The 20,899-nt window shown below is 41.1% G+C and overlaps 1 protein-coding gene across 1 annotated transcript in view; it reads right to left on the bottom strand.

Annotated features, from left to right (window-relative positions):
• CEMIP (cell migration inducing hyaluronidase 1) overlaps positions 1-20,899 on the bottom strand; it is a 77,289-nt gene that overhangs the window by 44,188 nt on the left and 12,202 nt on the right. The window contains exons 3-9 of the mRNA XM_087941374.1: positions 19,955-20,104; positions 16,667-16,805; positions 15,524-15,760; positions 11,531-11,710; positions 5,732-5,802; positions 4,380-4,475; positions 2,769-2,887 (exon numbers count right to left, since the gene is read on the bottom strand). Of these exons, the coding sequence (XP_087797500.1) occupies positions 2,769-2,887; positions 4,380-4,475; positions 5,732-5,802; positions 11,531-11,710; positions 15,524-15,760; positions 16,667-16,805; positions 19,955-20,104 (992 nt within the window). The remainder of the gene's footprint in view (positions 1-2,768; positions 2,888-4,379; positions 4,476-5,731; positions 5,803-11,530; positions 11,711-15,523; positions 15,761-16,666; positions 16,806-19,954; positions 20,105-20,899) is intronic.

Raw genomic sequence — 20,899 nt, 5'->3', positions numbered from 1 at the left:
TGCGTGTTCCCTGCTGCTGAGTTTTTGAACGTTGAAGGAAGAAAGGAGGTTTGACTTCTTCGTATCTCTATTGCGAGGAGATATATTATTGGACTGATATTTGTAAGTTTACTGACCTTCTTTTTCGACACTGGACTTTGCAACTGAATAATCCCCGGGCGGATATGGATTGTTTGACTATGCTAAAACTCTTACTGGAATAAACTAGTTAACTAGCACAGTGTATCTGTTTTACTGAGTGTAAACTACAAAAACGTTTATCTCACATATTTTGCCTGCCTGCCTGACTGCCGTGCACATTCTGCTAGGGTGTATCCCTAACAGGCGAAATTCACTTCAGAAATGTCTCAGCGACATAAATTTTGGGCTCAATTATGGTCGAGGACTATCTGTAATTCATATCTATCTATCTATCTATCTATCTATCTATCTATCTATCTATCTATCTATCTATATTGATTCAAATATCTTTTTACTATTATTAAGTGTTGTACCCGATGATTCTTGACTCTTGACAAATGTATCTTTTCTTTAAATGTACACCGAGAGCATTTGCACCAAACAAATTTCTTCTGTGTCCAATCACACGTGGCCAATAAAGAATTCTATTCTATTCTATTCTATTCTATTCTATTCTATTCTATTCTATTCTATTCTATTCTATTCTATTCTACTCTTTCATAAACTCTACTCTACTCTACTCTAAATGGCCTGATTGACTCAAATGTCTTTTTGTTTCCTGCTGCCCTTGTTTCAAAGGCCTAATGATACCCAGATTGAGAGCCACGTGCTGAAGACAACTCAGCAAGAAGGCAGAGAATAACAATTCTGACAGAATAATAATCTATTCCAGGTTTATTCAGGAGTGAGTCCAACATAACAAGCAGCAGGTTGCTCTCTACGAAAATAATCCGTGGGCCACAGCTCTTTTCGTGGTTTGTGGCAAATCTCTTCTTTCAAGTGTCATCCCTCAGGGGGTATTAAAGATTTTGCTTTACTTTGTTGAGTGGTGCCAAGTTCTTCGCAGAAATCTCTGAAAACTTTGGAACGGTTTTGGAACAGGGCAGATTACTTGACTCATCATTCTTAAACGGTGATAAATCATTATGAAATGGTTTATGATGGGGTTATTTGTTATGATTGGCAGCCTGATAGCTTCTGGTCCATCCATGACAGAAGAAAGGAATTTTCTTAATTAGTTGGCTTTTCAAAACAAAGGGATTATCGATATCAGACATGGCAGCCACGATCCAAAGAGTGAGTCCACCCAACACATATGTTGTTCTTCCTTGTTCCACTAAAAATTAGATATTTAATGAAGATTTCCCTATCTCTCTTTCTCTCTCTCTCTCTCAAAATAATAGCTTGGGGGAGGGGGTTGTTCAACTGTTAAACATGTCACTTGAGTAAAGAAAGTCTTTGCATGACATGAAAAAGATGTTGAGACTTTGGAAAGAGTGCAGAGAAGAGCAATAAAAATTATTAGCGGGCTGGAGGGTAAACATACGAAGAATGGTGACAGGAATTGGGTACGGCTAGTCTAGAGAAAAGAAGGACTAGCCCTGTTCCAATATTTGAGGGGCTCCTACATAGACAAGGGGATCAACTTATTTTTCCAAAGTACCAAAAGGTAAGAGAAGAAACAATGGTTGGAAACTAACCAAGGAGAGAAGCAACCTAGAACTAAGGAGAAATTTCCTAACAGTGAGAGCAATCAACCAATGGATTAGCTTGCCTTCAGAAGTTGTGGGTGTTCCATCACTGAAGGCTTTCAAAAAGAGACTGGACAGCCATTTGTCTGAAATGATATAGGATCTCCTGCTCAAGCAGTGGGGTTGGACTAGAAGACCTCTGAGGTCCCTTCCAATTCTGTTATTCTGAAATAGCAAATTTCAATCATGGCACGAAAAGCTGGGATCCATGACTCTTACATATTTTCATGTTGGCTCAACACCACTCATCTCACACCAACCTGAGCAAAACACTATACTGTGTCAATACTGAACAGAACATAGTCCATCGTAAAGCCCAAAGGTCCCATAAACTTCAAAAGAAATTATTTCTACTTTCCAATTTATTACACAATGATTGGAACTGCAGGTCATGCCAGCTGGAAAGTATGGATGGGTGGCTTTTAATTTCTTCCCGTTTTTCTTTTTCTTTTTTTCCAGGTCCATCAGATTAAATTCTACTTTTTAAAAAACATAAAGTTCATGTATGTGTTTAAGTCTGTCATTTCTCCAATTTTTTTACTTGAAATTTTGTCATGGAGAATTTTGTAAACTCTTTCCCCTGGCAATATGCATTTGAGTACCGTCTTTTCCCGACAATATAGATATTGAATATTAAAGATGCTTCTCTAAGAAGAAAAGTGAGAATTGGATTGAAAAATTGTGAAATGTGACTTTCAAATGAGGCTTAAGTTTTGTTTCACATATTTGTTCATGCCTCATTACATTTGATTTCAAATGCAAACCGCACACACTTCTTTCTCATTCCTATCTGGAGAGAGAATCACTACCAGCTAAAAAAATAATAATCTATCAACAACCAAGCTTCCATCAATTGCAATACAAGAGCAAACCAAATTATGGAAAACAGGTATAATATTAGAGCAACTTTAAGGTAAACTTGTCAACTTTAAGTCTTGTGAACTTCAATTTCAATATGGCTGGCTGGGGAATTCTGGGAGTTGAAGTCCACAAGTCTTAATTTTGCCAAGTTTGAAGGCCTCCTGCGATTGAGGATGATTACTCCGTATAACATACCTGGAGACCCACAGGATGATCACAGATTTCTGGGTGAGCAGCTCTTAAGTCTGAGAGTCTCTCTCCATCTTTGGATTTTGATATTTTTGGCTTCTCAAACCACTCAGTCCACTCAACATCTGGAAAAAACGGAAACCACTCAAATTAAGGTCGTTTTGGACACAACAGGCCTTAATGAATAATGGAAAAAATGTGCTGCTCCATTAAATCTCGATGCCAAAATATGTTACAAAATCTATTTAAAAGCTACCCATTCCTGGAGTTTTCTCCAGGTCATCAAATGTTAGGTGTCCCAAAGCACATCAGACTACTGATGAAAGGAGAAACCAGTCTTTCCATATTTGGTCTTTGAAGGATAGACTGGAAGAGATGCGGCAAAACCAAAATAAATGGGTCTATGATGGAACATTCATGGTTTACTGGAACATTTCAAGGTATAATATTGCAGAGATTCTAATGACAATATAACTAAATAGAGATTAATATGAGCATCTTAGCCAATAAATGACATTCTTTTCTTCAACTTATGTTTATTCCAAATCCTGCCACAGATCACAAAATAGGGTTCTCATGAGAAACTGACAAAGGTTAGTATGTCCAAAGAGGACAATTTATGAGGGATTGGAACAATATCTCAAGTTTCTGGAGGACTGGAGAAGACCACCTGGTCATACCACTAGAAACAAACTGGATGAGTTTGGATGTCTGTGTCTGTTTTGAGCATCAGGAGAGAGAAATGAGTTTAAGTATAAGACTAGAAGAGGGAATTTGCCTTGTGGCCAATTGCTACTATCTTTAAATTTAGCTCCAATTTAATTATTTTCTCTGTGGGGTGCTATAAATGAGTGCTGAAGGGCTGCCTGAGCCATGATGGCACAGTGGTTAGAATGCAGCATTGCAGGCTAACTCTGCCCACTGCCAACAGTTTTATCCTCACAAGTTCAACGTTAACTCCCCTTCCATCCTTCCAAGGTCACTAAAATAAGGACACAGATTGTTGGGGGGAGGGGGAAAGGTAAACCACTTAAGAGAGGGCTGTCAAGCACTGTGAAGCAGTATATAAGTCTAAATGCTATTGCTGTTAAGCACCATGGTGGTGCAGTGGTTACAATGTAGTATTGCAGGCTAACTCTGCCCGCTGCCAACAGTTCAATCCTGATCGGCTGAAGGTTAATTCATCCTTCCATCCTTCCAATGTCAGTAAAATGAGGACCCAGATTGTTGGGGGGAATATGTTGACTCTGTAAACCACTTAGAGAGGGCTGTCAAGCACTGTGAAGCAGTCTATAAGACTAAGTGCTATTGCTATTGCCTACAGTCAATGTATCAATAGCCGGTCATCACTGGCCTGGATATGATGAAACAAAGCTATCAGTTTCTTTGTGCAGCATCAAAACAGCTTATAATGCCCCTGTCTACTATGGGACCAAAGTGGAAATTCAAGTATTGTCCCTGTGTTGCTGAACATCTTCACACATCAGGGCCAATGCTGAGGGATGTTGGGAGTTGTAGTTCAGCCTTGGGTTGATTTTTGTATGTTGGGGTTGAGGAACATTTCCATCTGCACCAGGAATTGCATTGCAAACTTGATCCAAAGAAGAAAAGCCTCACCTTGAACCCATTCACTGGTTGAAGACACATTGAAATACTCTCCGTTTTCAGCCTGGAACAATTTGAATACTTTGGCAAGAGCTGAACCTTTGCGTCCTGCAAAATAAAAATAAAAAAATAAAAACCAAAAGGGAAGCAAGAGAAGGACTTCCTAGGAATCCCCAAAGCTGCAGTTAGTTATGGAGAAGCTGTTAACAGTTTGATGGTTGTGTTTCTTTGGGGGATTTAGAACACACATATGAAAGGGACCGGCACAGTTTTAAATGCAAGTGTTCAACATGGACATGATTGTTTATATCATCTCTTAAGCAAAATTGATTGTCAACCTGAAAGGGAGCATCTGCAAATTCAGCAGAATGACAGGGGAGAAGGAATATAAATTACTTATTTTCCCACGTCTCTCAAGTTCTGGTTGCAGAAGAGCTATAAAGGGATTTCTGGAAGACCTAAAGAAGTTCGAAATAAACCAGCAGTAAACATGTAGGGATAAGAAAGTTAGCAATAAAGGAGGATATTTGTAGCTCAGGGTTGAAATGAGGGGGCCCTGGTGCTCTCTGAGCTTGGTTGTTTTCTTGCAAGCATTTTGTTATCCAAACTAGGTGCTGGCGAATCTAGCACTTTTGATGTTACCTAGTTTGGGTAATGAAACGTCTGCAAATAGGGTTTAGACCACAGTATGAGACACAATGTTGAGACATACCATTAGAACAAAGGATGTTTTAGTCTCCAATCTCCCACCAGAATCGTGACCTTCTAGGAAGCTACCCATGAAATTTACTCTACTCAAGAAAGTGAGGGGTGCAACTAAAATACAACAGGCCAGTTTAGAATTTGCCGCAATAACAAAGTTTCTTTCTGGTCTACTTTGTGGTTGAGTCCTAGCCTGTCCACAAAGTCTCATTAATTGCAGATAAACCAGGATTTCAACGCAGTGTTTGACATTAGTTTACCCATTCAGAGTTTCTGCTGTGACCTGAGGCTAAGTTTGAATCATGGTCATCAAAGCATAGTTAGAACCCTTGCTGTTCTATAAGACATTGGACAATATTGAGATGTGGGGCTGAGATAAGAGGCTGAGAGTCTTCAGCAGATAGGATTCAAACCAGAGAAAGGAACCTAGATTTTTGGCTCTGGTGCCTCTACAAACTCAAGAAATGTGATGAAAGTAAAATCCTTCCTGAATTTGGGCTCTGCTTAAAAACTGTAGCCTTTCATTCTCAGAAGGTTCACCATTCCAGACAACACAAGACATGGCCTTAAATAATATCTGAGGTAGCCCAATGCTTTATGCCAAAATGCCACTCAATATAATTTATCTGCCATTATTCTAATGGCCATATCTTGATGATTACCTTGATATTCAACATGATCTTCAACAGATGACAAAGGTTTTCCTTTGACTGTAATGAAGCTCCAGGGATGCCTGGGGAATTGAAGAAAAACAACACACAACTTAGCATTACTCTTTTGCAAGAAACACATGCATCTTGCAACACAGAAACTCAGTATCCCTTCTTTGTAAGAAATACATGCATCTTTTTGGAATATGGCTTGTTTTGTTCTCTTTTCACAGCTCCCCAGACAGATTAAACTCTGAGGGTTTTTTTTTTGTTGTTGTTGAAAGAATTCATGAGTGAAGCTAGACTCCTGGTGCCTGCATCCAGCTGTTTTCCTGGCAGCTTGATGGAGATAGTTTGCCACTGCCTTCTGTTTCAATGTGTGTTTGACTTCCCAAGTCTAGTTAACTTCAACCTGGCTAAAGTCAATGGTGCCTCTGCACTTATTCACATACAAAACATATTTTCTAAGAACTGTTATAAAGCCAGAAAATATTTGCTTATCTTAATGAATTTATTTCCTTCGGCTTGAAACAAAGCAAAGAGTTATGACTTCTAAGAATTCCCATCATGCAAATGCCTTACAGCATAAAACTCGACCATTTCCAAGTTGACAAAGCTCCAGCTTTGGATGAAAAATTTCTCAGAACTTCTTCAGAGGAATCCCATCAGAGATCAAACTATAAAAGAGCTAGCTTTTGCAGAGATTGTGCTGAATTCTTGTAAATGCCTTTCAACGAACTGAAAATATCTGGCTGTTAATTCCAGACTCTCTGGAAGAGTCAAGATTAGGCAAATGAATACAACAGAATACAAAGAGGGTAATTGTAGGGAACTTATAGGTAGATTCATTTTATTGATTAATTGACTAAATGTGTCTCTCTGTGTGTATTTTTAATAAATATGAGTCTGCCTTGAATTCATGGAACTCTGAGAAATTAGCAGTGGTGTTTATAGATCCTTCTGAAATCTCAATGAGTAATATGTGCATGTGGTTTTTCTTCTTCTTAATATATTATTTTTTGCTATTAACTTTTCAAACCAGACAGTTGCAGAGGCCACTAAGACCACGAGCAAGAGGACACAGATTGGGAGGGGGGGGGGGAATAACCAGACATAAACAAAAAGAACTGAAAATTCTCTGTCCTACCAGAGTTTGCCCTGCTGTTCCAAGAAACAACTTCATTAATTAATGGCATTGGGCACTACTAAACGAGAAGGGCCTGGTGGGAAATTCAAGACAGCCTACAGGATTCTAACTGGGATTCTAAAGTTTTTTTAAAAACCAGACTAAAAGAGACACATTATTGAGCATAATGTTTATAGAACTTTCCATCATTGCCATATTTAAATTTGCTTCTCTGTGTGGTTAGAATGGTGCTAGATTCCACTAGCTGCATTCTTGACTCCAACTTGGCTGTTTATTCATCGTCCTTAAAGTAGGTTAGAAGGCCATTTTTGCCCAATGCTGCCTGAAAAGAAAAGAGTCGAAGTCTATCTTTTTACTATGAGAGAATTTATTGAGAAGGAAAGGATGAAAATCTGCATGTGGATGTTGCTTGATTTTGAGAGGCAGTTTGGCCTGCTCAGTATAGAGAGAAGATGGAATAGAACAACCCAATTTAATTGGGACATAGCAGGGCATCGTCTCTGGCCATTCTAGAACAGCATAGCTGGATGATCCAGCTCAAGTCTTATCTTAGTCTCAGACTCAGCCTTGGTCTAAGTGTCTTAATGTCTTAGTATCTTAGTTTCTGTTATGCATATTTTCCTCCAGCTTTTAAGAAAAATAAACATGTAATCAGGAAAGAATCACAATTCAATAGATGTGAAAAGGACACCTATGTATGTCTAGTTTGCTGAAAAGAAGGACTGGGGTGGCATGATAGCAGTGTTTCATTATCTCAGGGGTTGCCCCAAAGAAGAGGGAGTCAAGCTATTCTCCAAAGCACCTGAGACAAGAAGCAGTGGGCAGAAACTAATCAAGGAGAGAAGCAACTTAGAACTAAGAAGAAATTTCCTGACTGTTAGAACAATTAATCAGTGGAACAACTTGCCTCCAGAAGTTGTGAATTCTCCAACACTGGAAATTTTAAGAAGAGATTGGGCAATCATTTGTCTGAAATGGTATAGCGGGTTGGACTAGAAGACTTCCAAAGTGCCTTCCAAGTGTTCTGTTCTGTTCTGTTCTATTCTATTCTGTTCCGTTCTGTTCTGTTCTGATCTATCCTATTCTACTCTACTCTACTCTACTCTACTCTACTCAGCATCCATTCTCATTTGGGACTGACCAAGCAGGATCCATATGTCTGTCCAATAATATTGCCTGTGGATGGTTCAAACAAGACCTTTCTTCAGGAAGGGTGGATGTAGGAGAAGTAATGATAAAGTTCGGGATGGAGTCAAAAGAGGAACCGGTCTGGAGTCTCTATGTAGCCACAAAAAGACTTAAGTCCAGCCTCCTACTGAATTATGTGAACCTGATCTTATGCAAAGATAGTGCTAACTGTTAATTGTATAGATTCCCCTGCATAGGAATGACAAGAAATAAATCACTTTAATTAGAATGTCATATGTGGCCCTGATCTTTCCCACCTGACATTTGAATTGGATTCAGACAGAGGTGCCAACTGTCTAGCCATCGGGATTAATGTCTGATATAGAGAAGTTTCACCCCCCTTTATATCTACAACAGTTTACATACTCCTCTTTCATTGTTAGGTCAAGCAAAGTTGGCCAAAGGTTCTTCTATTTATAGTTGCACTCCATAAGACATCTCTGAATGCACAATAAAGTCAAACAGTTGATTGACACAAGCCACCCATTTTTACTGTCTGCCTTGGACAGTAAAGACAGACAATCGTTAAGCAACTGGCAGGCAACAAGTACACAGCTGGCTGTTCTCCATTTGGCTGGAGAACTACATGTTACTTTAAAAAAAAATTAAAACGGCAGAGATCGAGAACAGGGAAGGATTGATGAGGCGAGAAAGTGGGAGAAAGTGCTTGGAATTGTGGGGGGGACTGGGGAACCTCTTGCTAAACCCCTTCCAATGAGAAAAACCACTAATTGAAACCACCGATGGCAAGAAGGGTTCACCAATGGTTAAGCCGAGCCTGCAGTCGGAGCAGGAGGACAATGGCAGCAACCCAGAGCTACAGCAAGGGCGAGAGCATCCTAAAGTGAAAAAATATGTTTGCACTTGACAAATTGGCAGAAGGAAGAGATAATTTGTCACTCTGCCTGGAATTGCTCGATTTCTTGTCTTCAAGGTACAGATATTGGACAGAATTGAGAACGCCGTTTTCTCAAACAGCAATCGTGGCTTTGGTTTCAATCAAAAACCGTAAAGGCTGCCCAAGATGAGGGATGCCTAATTAGAACAATTCTGAGTAATAAAATCCCCTGGAGGGGGTGCTTGCAGTGCTCTTCCCAGCAGGAAGAGAGGTGGAGAGAAAAAAGTTCTGTCCATGTGAAGCCAGGGCTGCTTCTGGATAAGATTTGGACATGCCATGCAGAAAAGGAATTTGGAAAGACTATGAACCGCATCCAGATGAGTGGGATGGACAAGTGGAAAAAATGGCATGTCAGCCTCCTAGAAGGCTGGGAGAGAGGATTGGCTTCCATGCCTGCAAACATCAAACCCAACCATAAAATACCAGACAGAACTAGATCAGCTAAGAATACATTCTAAAAACAAAACAAAACACACACACTGGAGAGGCAGTGTTGTGTGATGGCTAAAGGGATGGAGAGGGAGGCCCAGGTTCAAGTCTACCCTTGGCCACAGAAACTCCCTGGGTGACTTCAAGCCAGTCAATTGCTCTCATCAGTGGTGGGATTCAAATTTTTTTTGGCTACAGGTTCTGTGGGCTTGGCTTGGTGAGCATGGCAGGGGAAGGATACTGCAAAATCCCATCCCCCCCCACCCCCACCCCACTAACCTGCTCTCAGGCTCCATTCTGCTGTGCAGGGCAACCAAAGAAGACCCAGCCGATCAGCTGGGACTTGGGAGGCAGAGAATAGATGGGCATGGTGTGGCTTGGTGGGTGTGGCTTGGTGGGCGTGGCAGGGGAAAGGATACTGCAAATCCCCATTCCCTCCCCACCCCACTAACCTGCTTTCCAGCTCCATTCTCCTGTGCAGGGGAACCAAAGAAGACCCAGCCGATCAGCTGGGACTCAGGAGGCAGAGAATAGATGGGGGTGGGGCCAGTCAGAGGTGGGATTTGCCAGTTCTCTGAACTACTCAAAATTTCCACTACCGGTTCTCCAGAACTGGTCAGAGAACCTGCTGAATACCACCTCTGGCTCTCATCCAAACTTACCTGACAGAATGAGGATTTCTGGGGAAACAAGGAGCAGGGAGTGCTATTTATGCCACCTCTACAAAAGGCAGGATATCATAAACACCCCCCCCCCACACACACACACACATCCCACAACTAAAACTCCAAAACAAAGCAAGGAACCAGAGGAAATGCAATCACTTGTAAGACAATCCTCTCCAGGCTTATTCATAAGTAAGGCAGGCAGCCGACTGCTAGGTAAGGGCTTCCTAAAGATTGCAGCTCATTTTTCTCATGACAAAAAGACCAGTCTGGGAAGTTTAGGGTGGTTGGTTTAATCAAGATTACTCAGCCTTCAGAGTGTAAATTGGTGGATGGGTCAGAATTCCTGCAGTTCGTTTTTTGGGGGAGCGGGATGGTGAAGGATGGAATGTTGGAATCCCACCAGAAATGGTTTCCTATTGAGTGAGACCAGAGATTCATCACCGTCTGCACAAGGGAAAGGTAACCTTTCTATGGTTAGGAATTTTGAGACCCTACTGTAGAATGAACTATACATTCTCTCACCAAATGGTGAAAAGGAAACTGTCAGCCAGGCTGGAAGCATGTCCAGATGAACCAGTTCAATTTTATTGTAAAGTTACATGAATCGAATCTTGCAAGTCTAAAAGTACACTTTTCCCACTGTCGCCTTTACAACCCAAGAAATTAGGATCCCATTCCTTCTGCAGACTTATCTAGCTGCCTCCTATCTGATTGTTTCCCCTAGCTCTTCTTTTGGTCTACGAAGGTCATTCTCACATACCATTACAGAAACTAGCAAAATGACTCCCTTTAAGTTTTACCAGCAGAAGGGGTTCTACTCCAGGAGAACTACTACTATATCCTTATTTTGGACAATTGGGCAGGTTTTCAAAAGAAACTATGAAATGCAACCACTCTAATTTCTGTTTTCCAAAAATGTCCCTGTAAAGCTTGAAGACACTGTTACATGCACCAAGATGGCACTACATGTTAGTGATTTCCCCTGCAATGTGCAAACTTCCTGCTTCATATCTTTGAGTTAAAAGAATCTTGCAAATCATCAAGTAGAGCAGGATTCCTAGGGAGGCAAAGGATACAGTCATTGGATGCATTGATAGCCATGGCCATTAGGCTTTCTTGCAAATCCCCACATCTAGGTCTTGGAGGATTTTTCGAGCCTTCTGTGGAAATATCCTGGGACTGAACATGGGACCTTCTGCATGGAGTATTTCTACTCTCTGAATAGAGGTCATTAGTCCAATTTGTACTGATTGATTCAATGTTGAAGCATTCCTTCAACCCAACTGTGTGGACCAAACCCATCTCAAGCAGTGTCCTTGGCCTCTGAATACTCTTGGATGAAAAGGAGCAGGAGGGAAAATCACTGGGAGGGATGTTTGTCCTCTTGGGCAGAGCGGGTGAGGGGAAAGTGGAATTATTTTAGATCCAAAAAAAGCACAATAAGGACTTTGTGTTGTAACCCTGGCAGGACAGGCTCCTACCTAAAGTCAAGGTGGAGGAAATGCTTGCTGCCCAGTTTGGTCATTGCTTTCCTGGCCAAGTCATCCAAATTCTTGGAGCCTTCGTCATTGACCGCGACCGACAAGATCATGCCATCCTTCACAGCATTCAAATATTGCACAAAGCGGAGGCTTTCACTTTTGAGTTTGTAGGTGTCAAATCTGAAGAAACACAAAAGGACACGTGAGAAGTAGAAATATTTGCATTTAGAATAGAATTCTTTATTGGCCAAGTGTGATTGGACACACAAGAAATTTTTCTTGGTGCAAATGCTCTCAGTGTACATAAAAGAAAAGATACATTTGTCAAGAATCATCAGGTCTTTCACTCAATAATAGTCATAGGGTACAAATAAGCAATCAAATCATACTAGGAAACAGTCAATATAAAGCAACAAAGTTATGGTCATACAGTCACAAGTGGGAGGGGATGGGTGATAAGGAGTGTTGAGAAGATTACCGTATTTCCCCATGTATAAGCCACCCCTTTTTTCCAAAATTTTCAAGCCCAAAAAGTAGGGGGGTGGCATATACAAAGCAGGTACACTTTTTATACGTGAAAAATGCATAAAATAATAAAGTAGGAATAAACTGGTTTTCCAGCAGTATGCTATACTTCTTTTGTAAAAATTGTACGTGATGATACCATTACGAAGTGCGAGCACGCGATAGAAATGCATACGCTAGGCATCGGCCTGAATGCTTCGTTCCTACTCTCGCCCGATGCGTAGATTGCTAGCGTCGCCGCACCGCCGGCGTCATGACCGAAGTTGTAGATCTAGACGTCGAATTTTGTTTCTTTGTAAATTTTCTTTCTTCATAACTTGTTTCTCTAATAAAATATTTTTTTCAAAACTTCACAGTCCAAAAATTTGGGGGGTGGCTTATACAAAGGGGGTGCTTATACATGGGGAAATACGGTAATAAGTAATAGTAATGCAGACTTAGTAAATAGTTAGACAGTGTTGAGGGAATTAGTTGTTTAGTTGATGGCATTTAGGAAAAAACTGTCCGTGTGTCTAGTTGTTCTGTTGTGTAGTGCTCTATAGCGTCGTTTTGAGGGGGGGAGTAGGAGTTGAAACAATTTATGTCCAGATGTGAGGGGTCTGTAAATATTTTCACAGCTCTATTTTTGACTCGTACAGTATATGGGTCCTCCATGGAAGGCAGGTTGGTAGTAATTGTTTTTACTGCGGTCCTAATTATCCTCTGAAGTCTGTATCTATCCTGTTGGGTTGCAGAACCAAACCAGACAGTTATAGAGGCGCAGATGATAGACTCAATAAATCCTCTGTAGAACTGTATCAGCAGCTTCTTGGGCAGTTTGAGCTTTCTGAGTTGGTGCAGAAAGAACATTCTTTGTTGTGCTTTTTTGATGACATTTTGATGTTAGGTGTCCAGTTTAGGTCTTGTGATATGATAGAACCTAGAAATTTGAAGGTCTCTACTGTTGATACTGTGTTGTTTAGTATTGTAAGAGGTGGTAGTATGGGATGTTAATTTTTGCCATGTTGATTCATGCACAGGCAAAGGAGAAGATCATATTGATGCTTGTTTTCACACTCAGGAGAAGCCAACTCTGCAGGACATCAGGCATCAGATAACCAGGGGTGGGATTCTACAGGCTCGCACCTATTTGCTAGAACCGGTTGTTAACATTCTAAGCAGTTCAGAGAACCGGTTGTTAGAAGAAATTACTGGCCTAATCCTGTAAGGAAGGCAGGAATGAAACATTCCGGTGTTGCTTACAGAAACTGTCTCTTCCTTAACCCTTATTACATTCTGGGCAGGACTAGACTTCCTGTCTCAGGAACTTCTCTAGAGTTTTTTTTCCTCCTTTGCTGGTACTTTGCTTGTGTGGAATGACCATTCAAAGTTACAATGGCACTGAAAAAAGTGACTTATGATTGTTTTTCACACTTACGACTGTTGCAGCATCCCCACAGTCACAAGCGGCCAGGAGAGGAGAAGTGTGCCTCGATGTGAGTGATGTTGAGTTGGCCATGCCCAGCCAGTAACATGACCACCAAGCTGTGCCCACCCAGTCACATGACCACTAAACCATGCCCACCAACTAAGCCACGCCCACAGAACTGGTTGTTAAAATATTTGAATCCCAGCCCTGCAGATAACTCATAACTCATCCCATTATAGTGGATTTTTCTTGCCATTATATCTGTTGTGGGAGAACAAGCTTTGTTCTCAGGAACTCCATTCCTTTCTATCTTTTAAGCTTTTAGCTGCAAGTTTGTATATCTTTTACTCCTTTCATGATCATATCGTTGATATATATGATTCTACTGGAAGTGCTTATTCATTTGAGGATGCTGGGCTAGTCTATAATTAAACTAAACTCACTCAAACCACTTTTCTGTGCATTCTACAGCCCTCTCTCCTGTTCCTGCCTATTTTCAGGAAGTTAAACACTGTAATTTTAAGCCTGATAAAGAAGAAGGGGCAATCAACTTCAGAAGGAAGTTTAAGAAAAATGTGGGTTTTGACTTCCAGCCATATTCCCTGCCTAAACCACACCCATTCCACCCTCCCTTCTATATTCACCTGCAGTCCCTGGCTCATTCCAAAATCTAAATATATTGCATCCTGCATTCACAAACTCGGTTTGCACAATACCCCTTGACCAAGTCAGGGAGAGAAATGGTCAGTAAATTTGACCAGCATACTAAGCTTGATTAGCATTAACCTGGCTTAGCTCCTATTCTGGTTTTGCATCTTTTGTGAATTTAGTCTATTGGGTTTAATGCACCATGCAACCTGGTTTAGGTTTCAAGAGATATAGTGGCCCAGTGGTTAGAATGCAGTACTGCAGGCTGCTGGCTGCTGGCTGCCTGCAATTTGGCAGTTTGAATCTCACCCGGCTCAAGGTTGACTCAGCCTTTCATCCTTCTGAAGTGGGTAAAACGAGGACCCAGATTGTTTGGGGGCAATAGGCTGACTCTATAAACCGCTTAGAGGCATATAAGCCTAAGTACTATTGCTATTAGTCTAAAATGCAACAACTCACAAAGTGAGAATAATAGTGAAAGAGAAAATATAATGCATATTGCATTGAAGTCCTGAAGGAAAGGTAAGGTGTAAACTTAACAACTGCAAAACATACACACACTTTCTTTTTAGTGGGATTGTCACCATCCTGTATATGATTTGTTTTGTATTTGTGTTTCAGCTAAATTTCCTTTGCCTTTTCAAACTAGTTCACAAGAAGAAACATTCATGCACTCTTGAAAATGACAGTGCACAACCAAAGCTTAAAACCAACATCAAACCAGCATTTATTTAAATGATTGCCTTTGTGGGAGCATCTTCAGGCTGTCAACTCAGTACAAGCTCTTGCAGGACCGAATCCCACCAGTTATTAGTGCCTGTGGCAACTAGTGTATCATTTAAGAAGTACAGCACAACTTATTAATGGTGTTTTCAATTCCATTTGGCCCTTGAGGTCAGAGTGGCTGAGTATTTCTGGGAGAACCTCGGGAAAACAATACAAAGAAGAAAAGAGAAAAGTGTCAACTCATAAAATATTTCTATAGTCTTTTTAGAGTTGCCAACAGAAAGAGATGGGGGAAAGGAGTTTGAAAGGGCAGTACAGCAGCTTGGAAAGTGAAAGTGCATTCCATAAATAGTTTTTCAAAGATAGTAACTAGGTGACTGAAGTTTCTGCCACGCAAAATTCTAACTGGAGAACATGATTGATGACTCTGGGCGATGGATGTGTGTGGAGAATATGAATTATGGTACACCCAGGGGGTGTGGGAAAACCAGGGTCAAGGGTGACAATGAATGATGTTTCTCAGAGTCGGCTACACCAAGGCAGTGCCGGCATGTTAACTCTCAATAAATCCTTTTAAAGTTTTGGAAGTTTGGCTCGAGACTCGTGATTTAAATGGGGGTAACTGCCGGAATCCTGACAAAATGCTTGCTTGCATTGGCTGAAACAGGGAAAGAGTTTGAACTCACCGATCAGAATGGATGACAGCTCCAGTCTTGGGATCAACGACATGGACGATGATACCACGATGCCCCCAGCTTCGTTCGAAGTAATAGCCTCCTTCTTCCAATCCCCCTGGATTCAGAGTCTTGTTTAAGAAAGTCCAGGACAGCTTTCGCTCACCGTGAACCTCAAGAGTCCCACCGTTAATGACGCCAATGAACTTTCGCCCAAAGTAACTATCAGGCTGGCTGCCATCATCAGCCCTGTGGGATGAATTTGAATAGTGTTTTATGTCACACCTTTGGGGGTTGCTGTGCAGCCATAGCCAGAGTGCCAAAAAAATAAACAGAGCACATTATAAAGCCATCCATTGAAATCATCAAATAAAGAATGATGAATAAAAATGTTTTTTGAAAGCAGCAGAAAATAAAATCAGAAAAATAAAGGAAGGCTATTGATTATGTTGCAGCCGAAACAGGGCACCAGAAAAATGAAATTATTTCACTAGGCACAAAAAGAAAGAGGATTTGTGATGCAAGAATTCCATAACCCGGGAAGCTATTGTTAGATAACTAGTAAGTTGCAAAAAGATTCAAACAGATCCTAGTCAGATGATCCAGATCCGAAGAAATATTCCAAACAATTCTACTCGCCCCTAAAGATATATCTTTGGAAGTACTATTCTCATTCCAATTCTCAATTACTCACTTTTACGATCTCAGAATTGCAAAAGTTTGAACCAAGTCTCCAAATATAACCCAAGGGTTGGATTGAGTAGGAACATATAAGAACAGAATTATATCTGGGCAATGATAGGATCACATCTAACCTACGTCCTGCCATTGAGGCCTCAAACCAAAACTTTCCACCAGAAAACCTAGGTAATTTCAATTGCACCCTATCTTAATAACTTTTAACTCAATTTTATCCATGGCGGTATCAGTTCTGATTTGTAATAATTCTATGTATTTCTGCAGGGTCCAATTTTGGACCTGGAGCTACGTTTGCAAAATTAAGTATCCTCTCATAAACCCCTTTCTTCTCAGTGCATTGTAGTAATTTCGGTGTCTAATGCACCAGATTTCTGCTCCTCTATCCATCCATCCAGAAAATAAAGCATTGTGGGGCGAATCTTCAAAATTATGGATGAGGTCGGTTTAATTACATACCTTCCGTATAAAATGATTGTCAGGCTGCTCCGGAAAGGGCAGTTCTCACTCCCGATATGTAGTTCTCCATCATTTTCTATCCGTATATGACGAGTGCGCAGAACAATGGGGGCTGTGTTATCTTTAATCACTAGTTTTCCTAGAGAAGAGAAGAGAAGCAAAAAAAGGGGGTATTTAGTTGGTTGATTTAAAACTGCAGCATAACGTTAAGATTTTCCTTCTATGTTATCCATGCTTGGACTTTTCAGTTGTGCCTCTTTTGAAGGAAGGCAAATGATAAACATGGCCTATGATGCATATTTTTAATCTTCTGATTTTTTTCCCCTTCCTTGGTGGATTCTCTCTAAACACATTCTCTGCAAAGCAAAGACTTTCTTTTTTTTTCAGAAGGAAAAAAAATCAGATTGGTTAGTGCTGTCCTTTGGAGACCATTGTCTGTATCATCTCCAGAAAATTCACCAGCAGGTTTGATTTCTGGCCCACATGGTTGACACTTTCTTCAGACCGAGGTTGTCATAAATAGATGCCTTTTATTAAATGTGAACTAAGTGGATTGATTGATCAGATGTCTGTTATAGGGCAGAATTGTGAAATTAAAAACAGCAAATGCTTTTCCTTATTTCTCTGGAAGCACATTTACCTATATAGGTCCTCCTTGTTCTGACCAAGGCTTCCAAGACCGTACATGCTTAGTTCAAACAACTCTTGTTTTATTTCAATGCTGGGAATTATGTTCATTCCCAACCTGTAATGAGTCCCAAGCAGTCCCTCAAGATAAGCACCCACCTTTCTCTCCTTTGAATTGCTGCAACAACTAAAGTGCCAAATGAACTAGAAACAAACAACTGAAGTACAAAGTCCACACAGAGCTTCAAGGATTAATCTGAACAGAACGAACGACTTTGCTTCCTACAAAGGTTTCTTCACCTTTGCCTCTCCTTTATACCTTAGGGGAGGGGCAATAACCTCCAAACCTTACTCCTGAGTCGCCCCTTTTGTCCAGCTGCTCTTGCCTTCTGGCAACTCTGCACACACGCACACTGGGAACAGGCTCCCCTTGTTCCTCTGCCTCGCTGCTGCCACACTCTGGAGTCAGCACCCCATTCCCAGATGGTCCTGGTCCCATCTCTGCATTGGACGCAGGACCCTCATCTGAGTCCTTTCCAGACTCCCAGATTGGTCCCCGTTCTTCCCCACTGTCCGATTCCGCTACTGTCTGCACAATCTGCCAGCGAACCACAACATTCCTAGGCGTGATTCTTGGAAATCTGAGCTTTATTATCTGATATTTCAGCACTTCGCCATAAGAGTCAGAACTTTCTTAAACACAACAACAACAAACGAAAGCTGATTTTATTTCACCAATTTTTCTCACTTTTGCAGAACACTAGGATAATAATACCTGATTATCTTCAGCTCAGATCACAATTCTTAATGCATGAACCATAACTCAGTCACAACTGGGGCAAAATAACCATAAAAAGCAGCCAATTTGAACAACCTGACAAAGATCTTTTCTGCTCACTTAAAAGGTGTGCACATGCATGCTCGTTCATTGCTTGAGCACATGCACATCCTCACTTGTAGGAGCATGTGTGATCGCTTGCTGTTTCTGTGGTCCGGTTGCAAACCCCGCTATGGCCCACTAGTGGGGCTGTAGCTCATGGGTTGGGGAACCCTGGTCTAAAAGGTTTTACATCCTTCCATTCTACAAGACAAGTAGGGAGTAAGAATTTCCCCCCCTGCAGTACAGTGACTTTTTATAGCAGACTGCGTCTTTACCCATCCTATAATTATGGACTCTCTCAGTGAATGGTTAGGAGGACATTGAAAAAGGAAGTGGAAAAGAAACACAACAATCAAATTTGCAGTTTTCCAACTGGGACAACAAAACAAGGTTAGCTGCAGACAAGATAGCTGATGACATATATTTCTACCCTGATATTAACCAAAGTTGGTTTTATCCATATTAAATTTAACACTGTTTATCTTGACATTGCTATATTTGTATCTGTCTTACATGACTTCTCTTCATCTTTTAATTTAGTGGGGAGCAGTGTTCCAACCTAAATCTCCCCATAAATAGAGGCCAACCAACCTTCATGCGAGGAAGTCCAGCAAAATGTTTACTAGGTGATGCTGTTTATATAAAGCTGCCCTTGGTATAAGTAATTGAAACTGTCTATACCAAGGATATCAAACTCAAGGCCCAGGGGCTGGATCAGCCTCTGGGGTGTTTAAATGTGGCCCGACCCTGGAAATTGCAAAGGACCAGCTCATGGTGACTGTGCCAGCAAAAACAGTTCATGAGGACCGTGTATGGCTCTCCCAAGCTCAGTTTTTGCTGGCAGAGTGTTGCAGGAGGCTGTCACAGCCAACAATGGAGCTGGGAACCCGTTTTCGCTGGCAGAGCACTTGGGCCACCACAGGCTCCGCCCAACACAAGTGTTGTCATGCTGGTCACACCCACTATGGCCATGCTCCCCAGGTCAAACACAACCCTGATGCAGCCCTCAATGAAATCGAGTTTGACACTATACCGAATCCAGGCATTAGCCAAGAAAGCACTGTCATACTTACACCTGGCACAAGCAAACTAGAATACCAGAGAGAGGCATGCAGCTTTGCTTGGTGAGATCCTGGGAATAAGGAATGTGCTTTTGTTTTAGAGAAAATTAAAAAGGGATTTTTGCATTCATTCCAAACAAATGTAATAAATAATGAAGTAAGTATGTTTAGCATTTACTTGCATTGATACCTATCTGGATGGGAGTTAAAACTTTTCTCTAGCAGCAATGAAATTTAAATAAAGTGAGTTCCCAAAGGCTGTCATGTTATTGCCCCAAATGGTGCTTCATTCTAACTTAATTGTCCCAGGATGCCCAGTGCATTTCATCACTTATTTCAATGATTCTCAATCTTGGCAGCTTGAAGATGTGAGGGCTTCAACTCCCAGAGTTCCCAAGCCAGTATGAGTTAGTTCACAAAACTTTAAACTGCCAAAGTTGGGAAATTCTGTTCTAGGTCTATCTCGAAAAGGTGGATTTAGCTAAATAGGTTAATATTTAGCCTAAATAGAAAATTAGATGCTTATTAGAACAAAAAGCATCAGATAAATAGGGCTTTCATGGAAAAAAAATTCAAGGAACGAATGCAATTTTTAAAACCACTTTTAAGAATATTAAGCTTATTTTAATCAAGGGAAGGTCTTCATCAAGGAACCAAGTAAGACTTTCTGCATTCTGAATATAGCGCAAATGTTATGATTTTCCATCAAGCCAGCCTTACCTCCATTTGTGATGACAATGGAATGAACGGTGGCAGAAGAAGATAAGAGAAGCTTTTGGCCTTGGCTAATGTTCACGCGATTCTCCTCGTCATGTCCTGGCTGCCAGAGTTTCAGTTCTGGGTCCAAATGGGGACAAGATGGGGCCATTCCTGTTGGCACACACAAAGGAAGCTATAAAGAACGTGGACTTCTTTATCTGGTACCTAGAACACAAATCCATTAAGTTTAGAAGACCAACGAACCATTTCTGAGACTCCTGAGTTAGGAAGTGGAGAGAGAATGAACATTTGGGCTGAAGGCAGAGATAATTTTAAGAATGGTATTACCCATCTAGGAGAATCACAGAGAAAACATGACATCTTCAAGCTGGAATGCTATCTATGCTTTCCTGTGGAGGAAGCCCAGTGCCTCAGCTGAAACATAGAGGGGTTGACTTCCAATCCATGATGCTTGGGTATCATGTGGTTTCAGCATCCTTTGGGATTTTAAAAAAATGCACTGGCCTCCATGGATGAAGAGGGACGCGGTGGCTAAGATGCTGAATTTGTTGATCAGAAAGGTCAGCAGTTCGGCAGGTCGAATCCCTAGCACTGTGTAACAGAGTGAGCTCCCGTTACTTGTCCCAGCTTCTACCAACCTAGCAGTTTGAAAGCATGTAAAAAAAGTGCAAGTAGGGACCACCTTTGGTGGGAAGATAACAGCGTTCCATGAGCCCTCGACATTTAGTCATGCTGGCCACATGACCATGGAGACGTCTTCGGACAGCGCTGGCTCTTCAGCTTTGTAACAGAGATGAGCACCGCCCGCTAGAGCCGGAAACAACTAGCACATATGTGCGAGGGGAACCTTTACATTTACCTTTACATGGAAGAAGGCTGTTCAACCATGAGGAAGAAAGTGAATGTACAATCTTTTTTTTTTTTTTATATAAATTTTTATAATTT

The sequence above is a fragment of the Pseudonaja textilis genome, chromosome 13 (assembly GCF_049901715.1).
Source record: "Pseudonaja textilis isolate UNSWEBS1 chromosome 13, rPseTex1.2, whole genome shotgun sequence".
NCBI lineage: Eukaryota > Metazoa > Chordata > Lepidosauria > Squamata > Elapidae > Pseudonaja > Pseudonaja textilis.
Note: the sequence above shows the minus strand (reverse complement) of the source record. Positions and strands in the feature narration are given on the sequence as shown.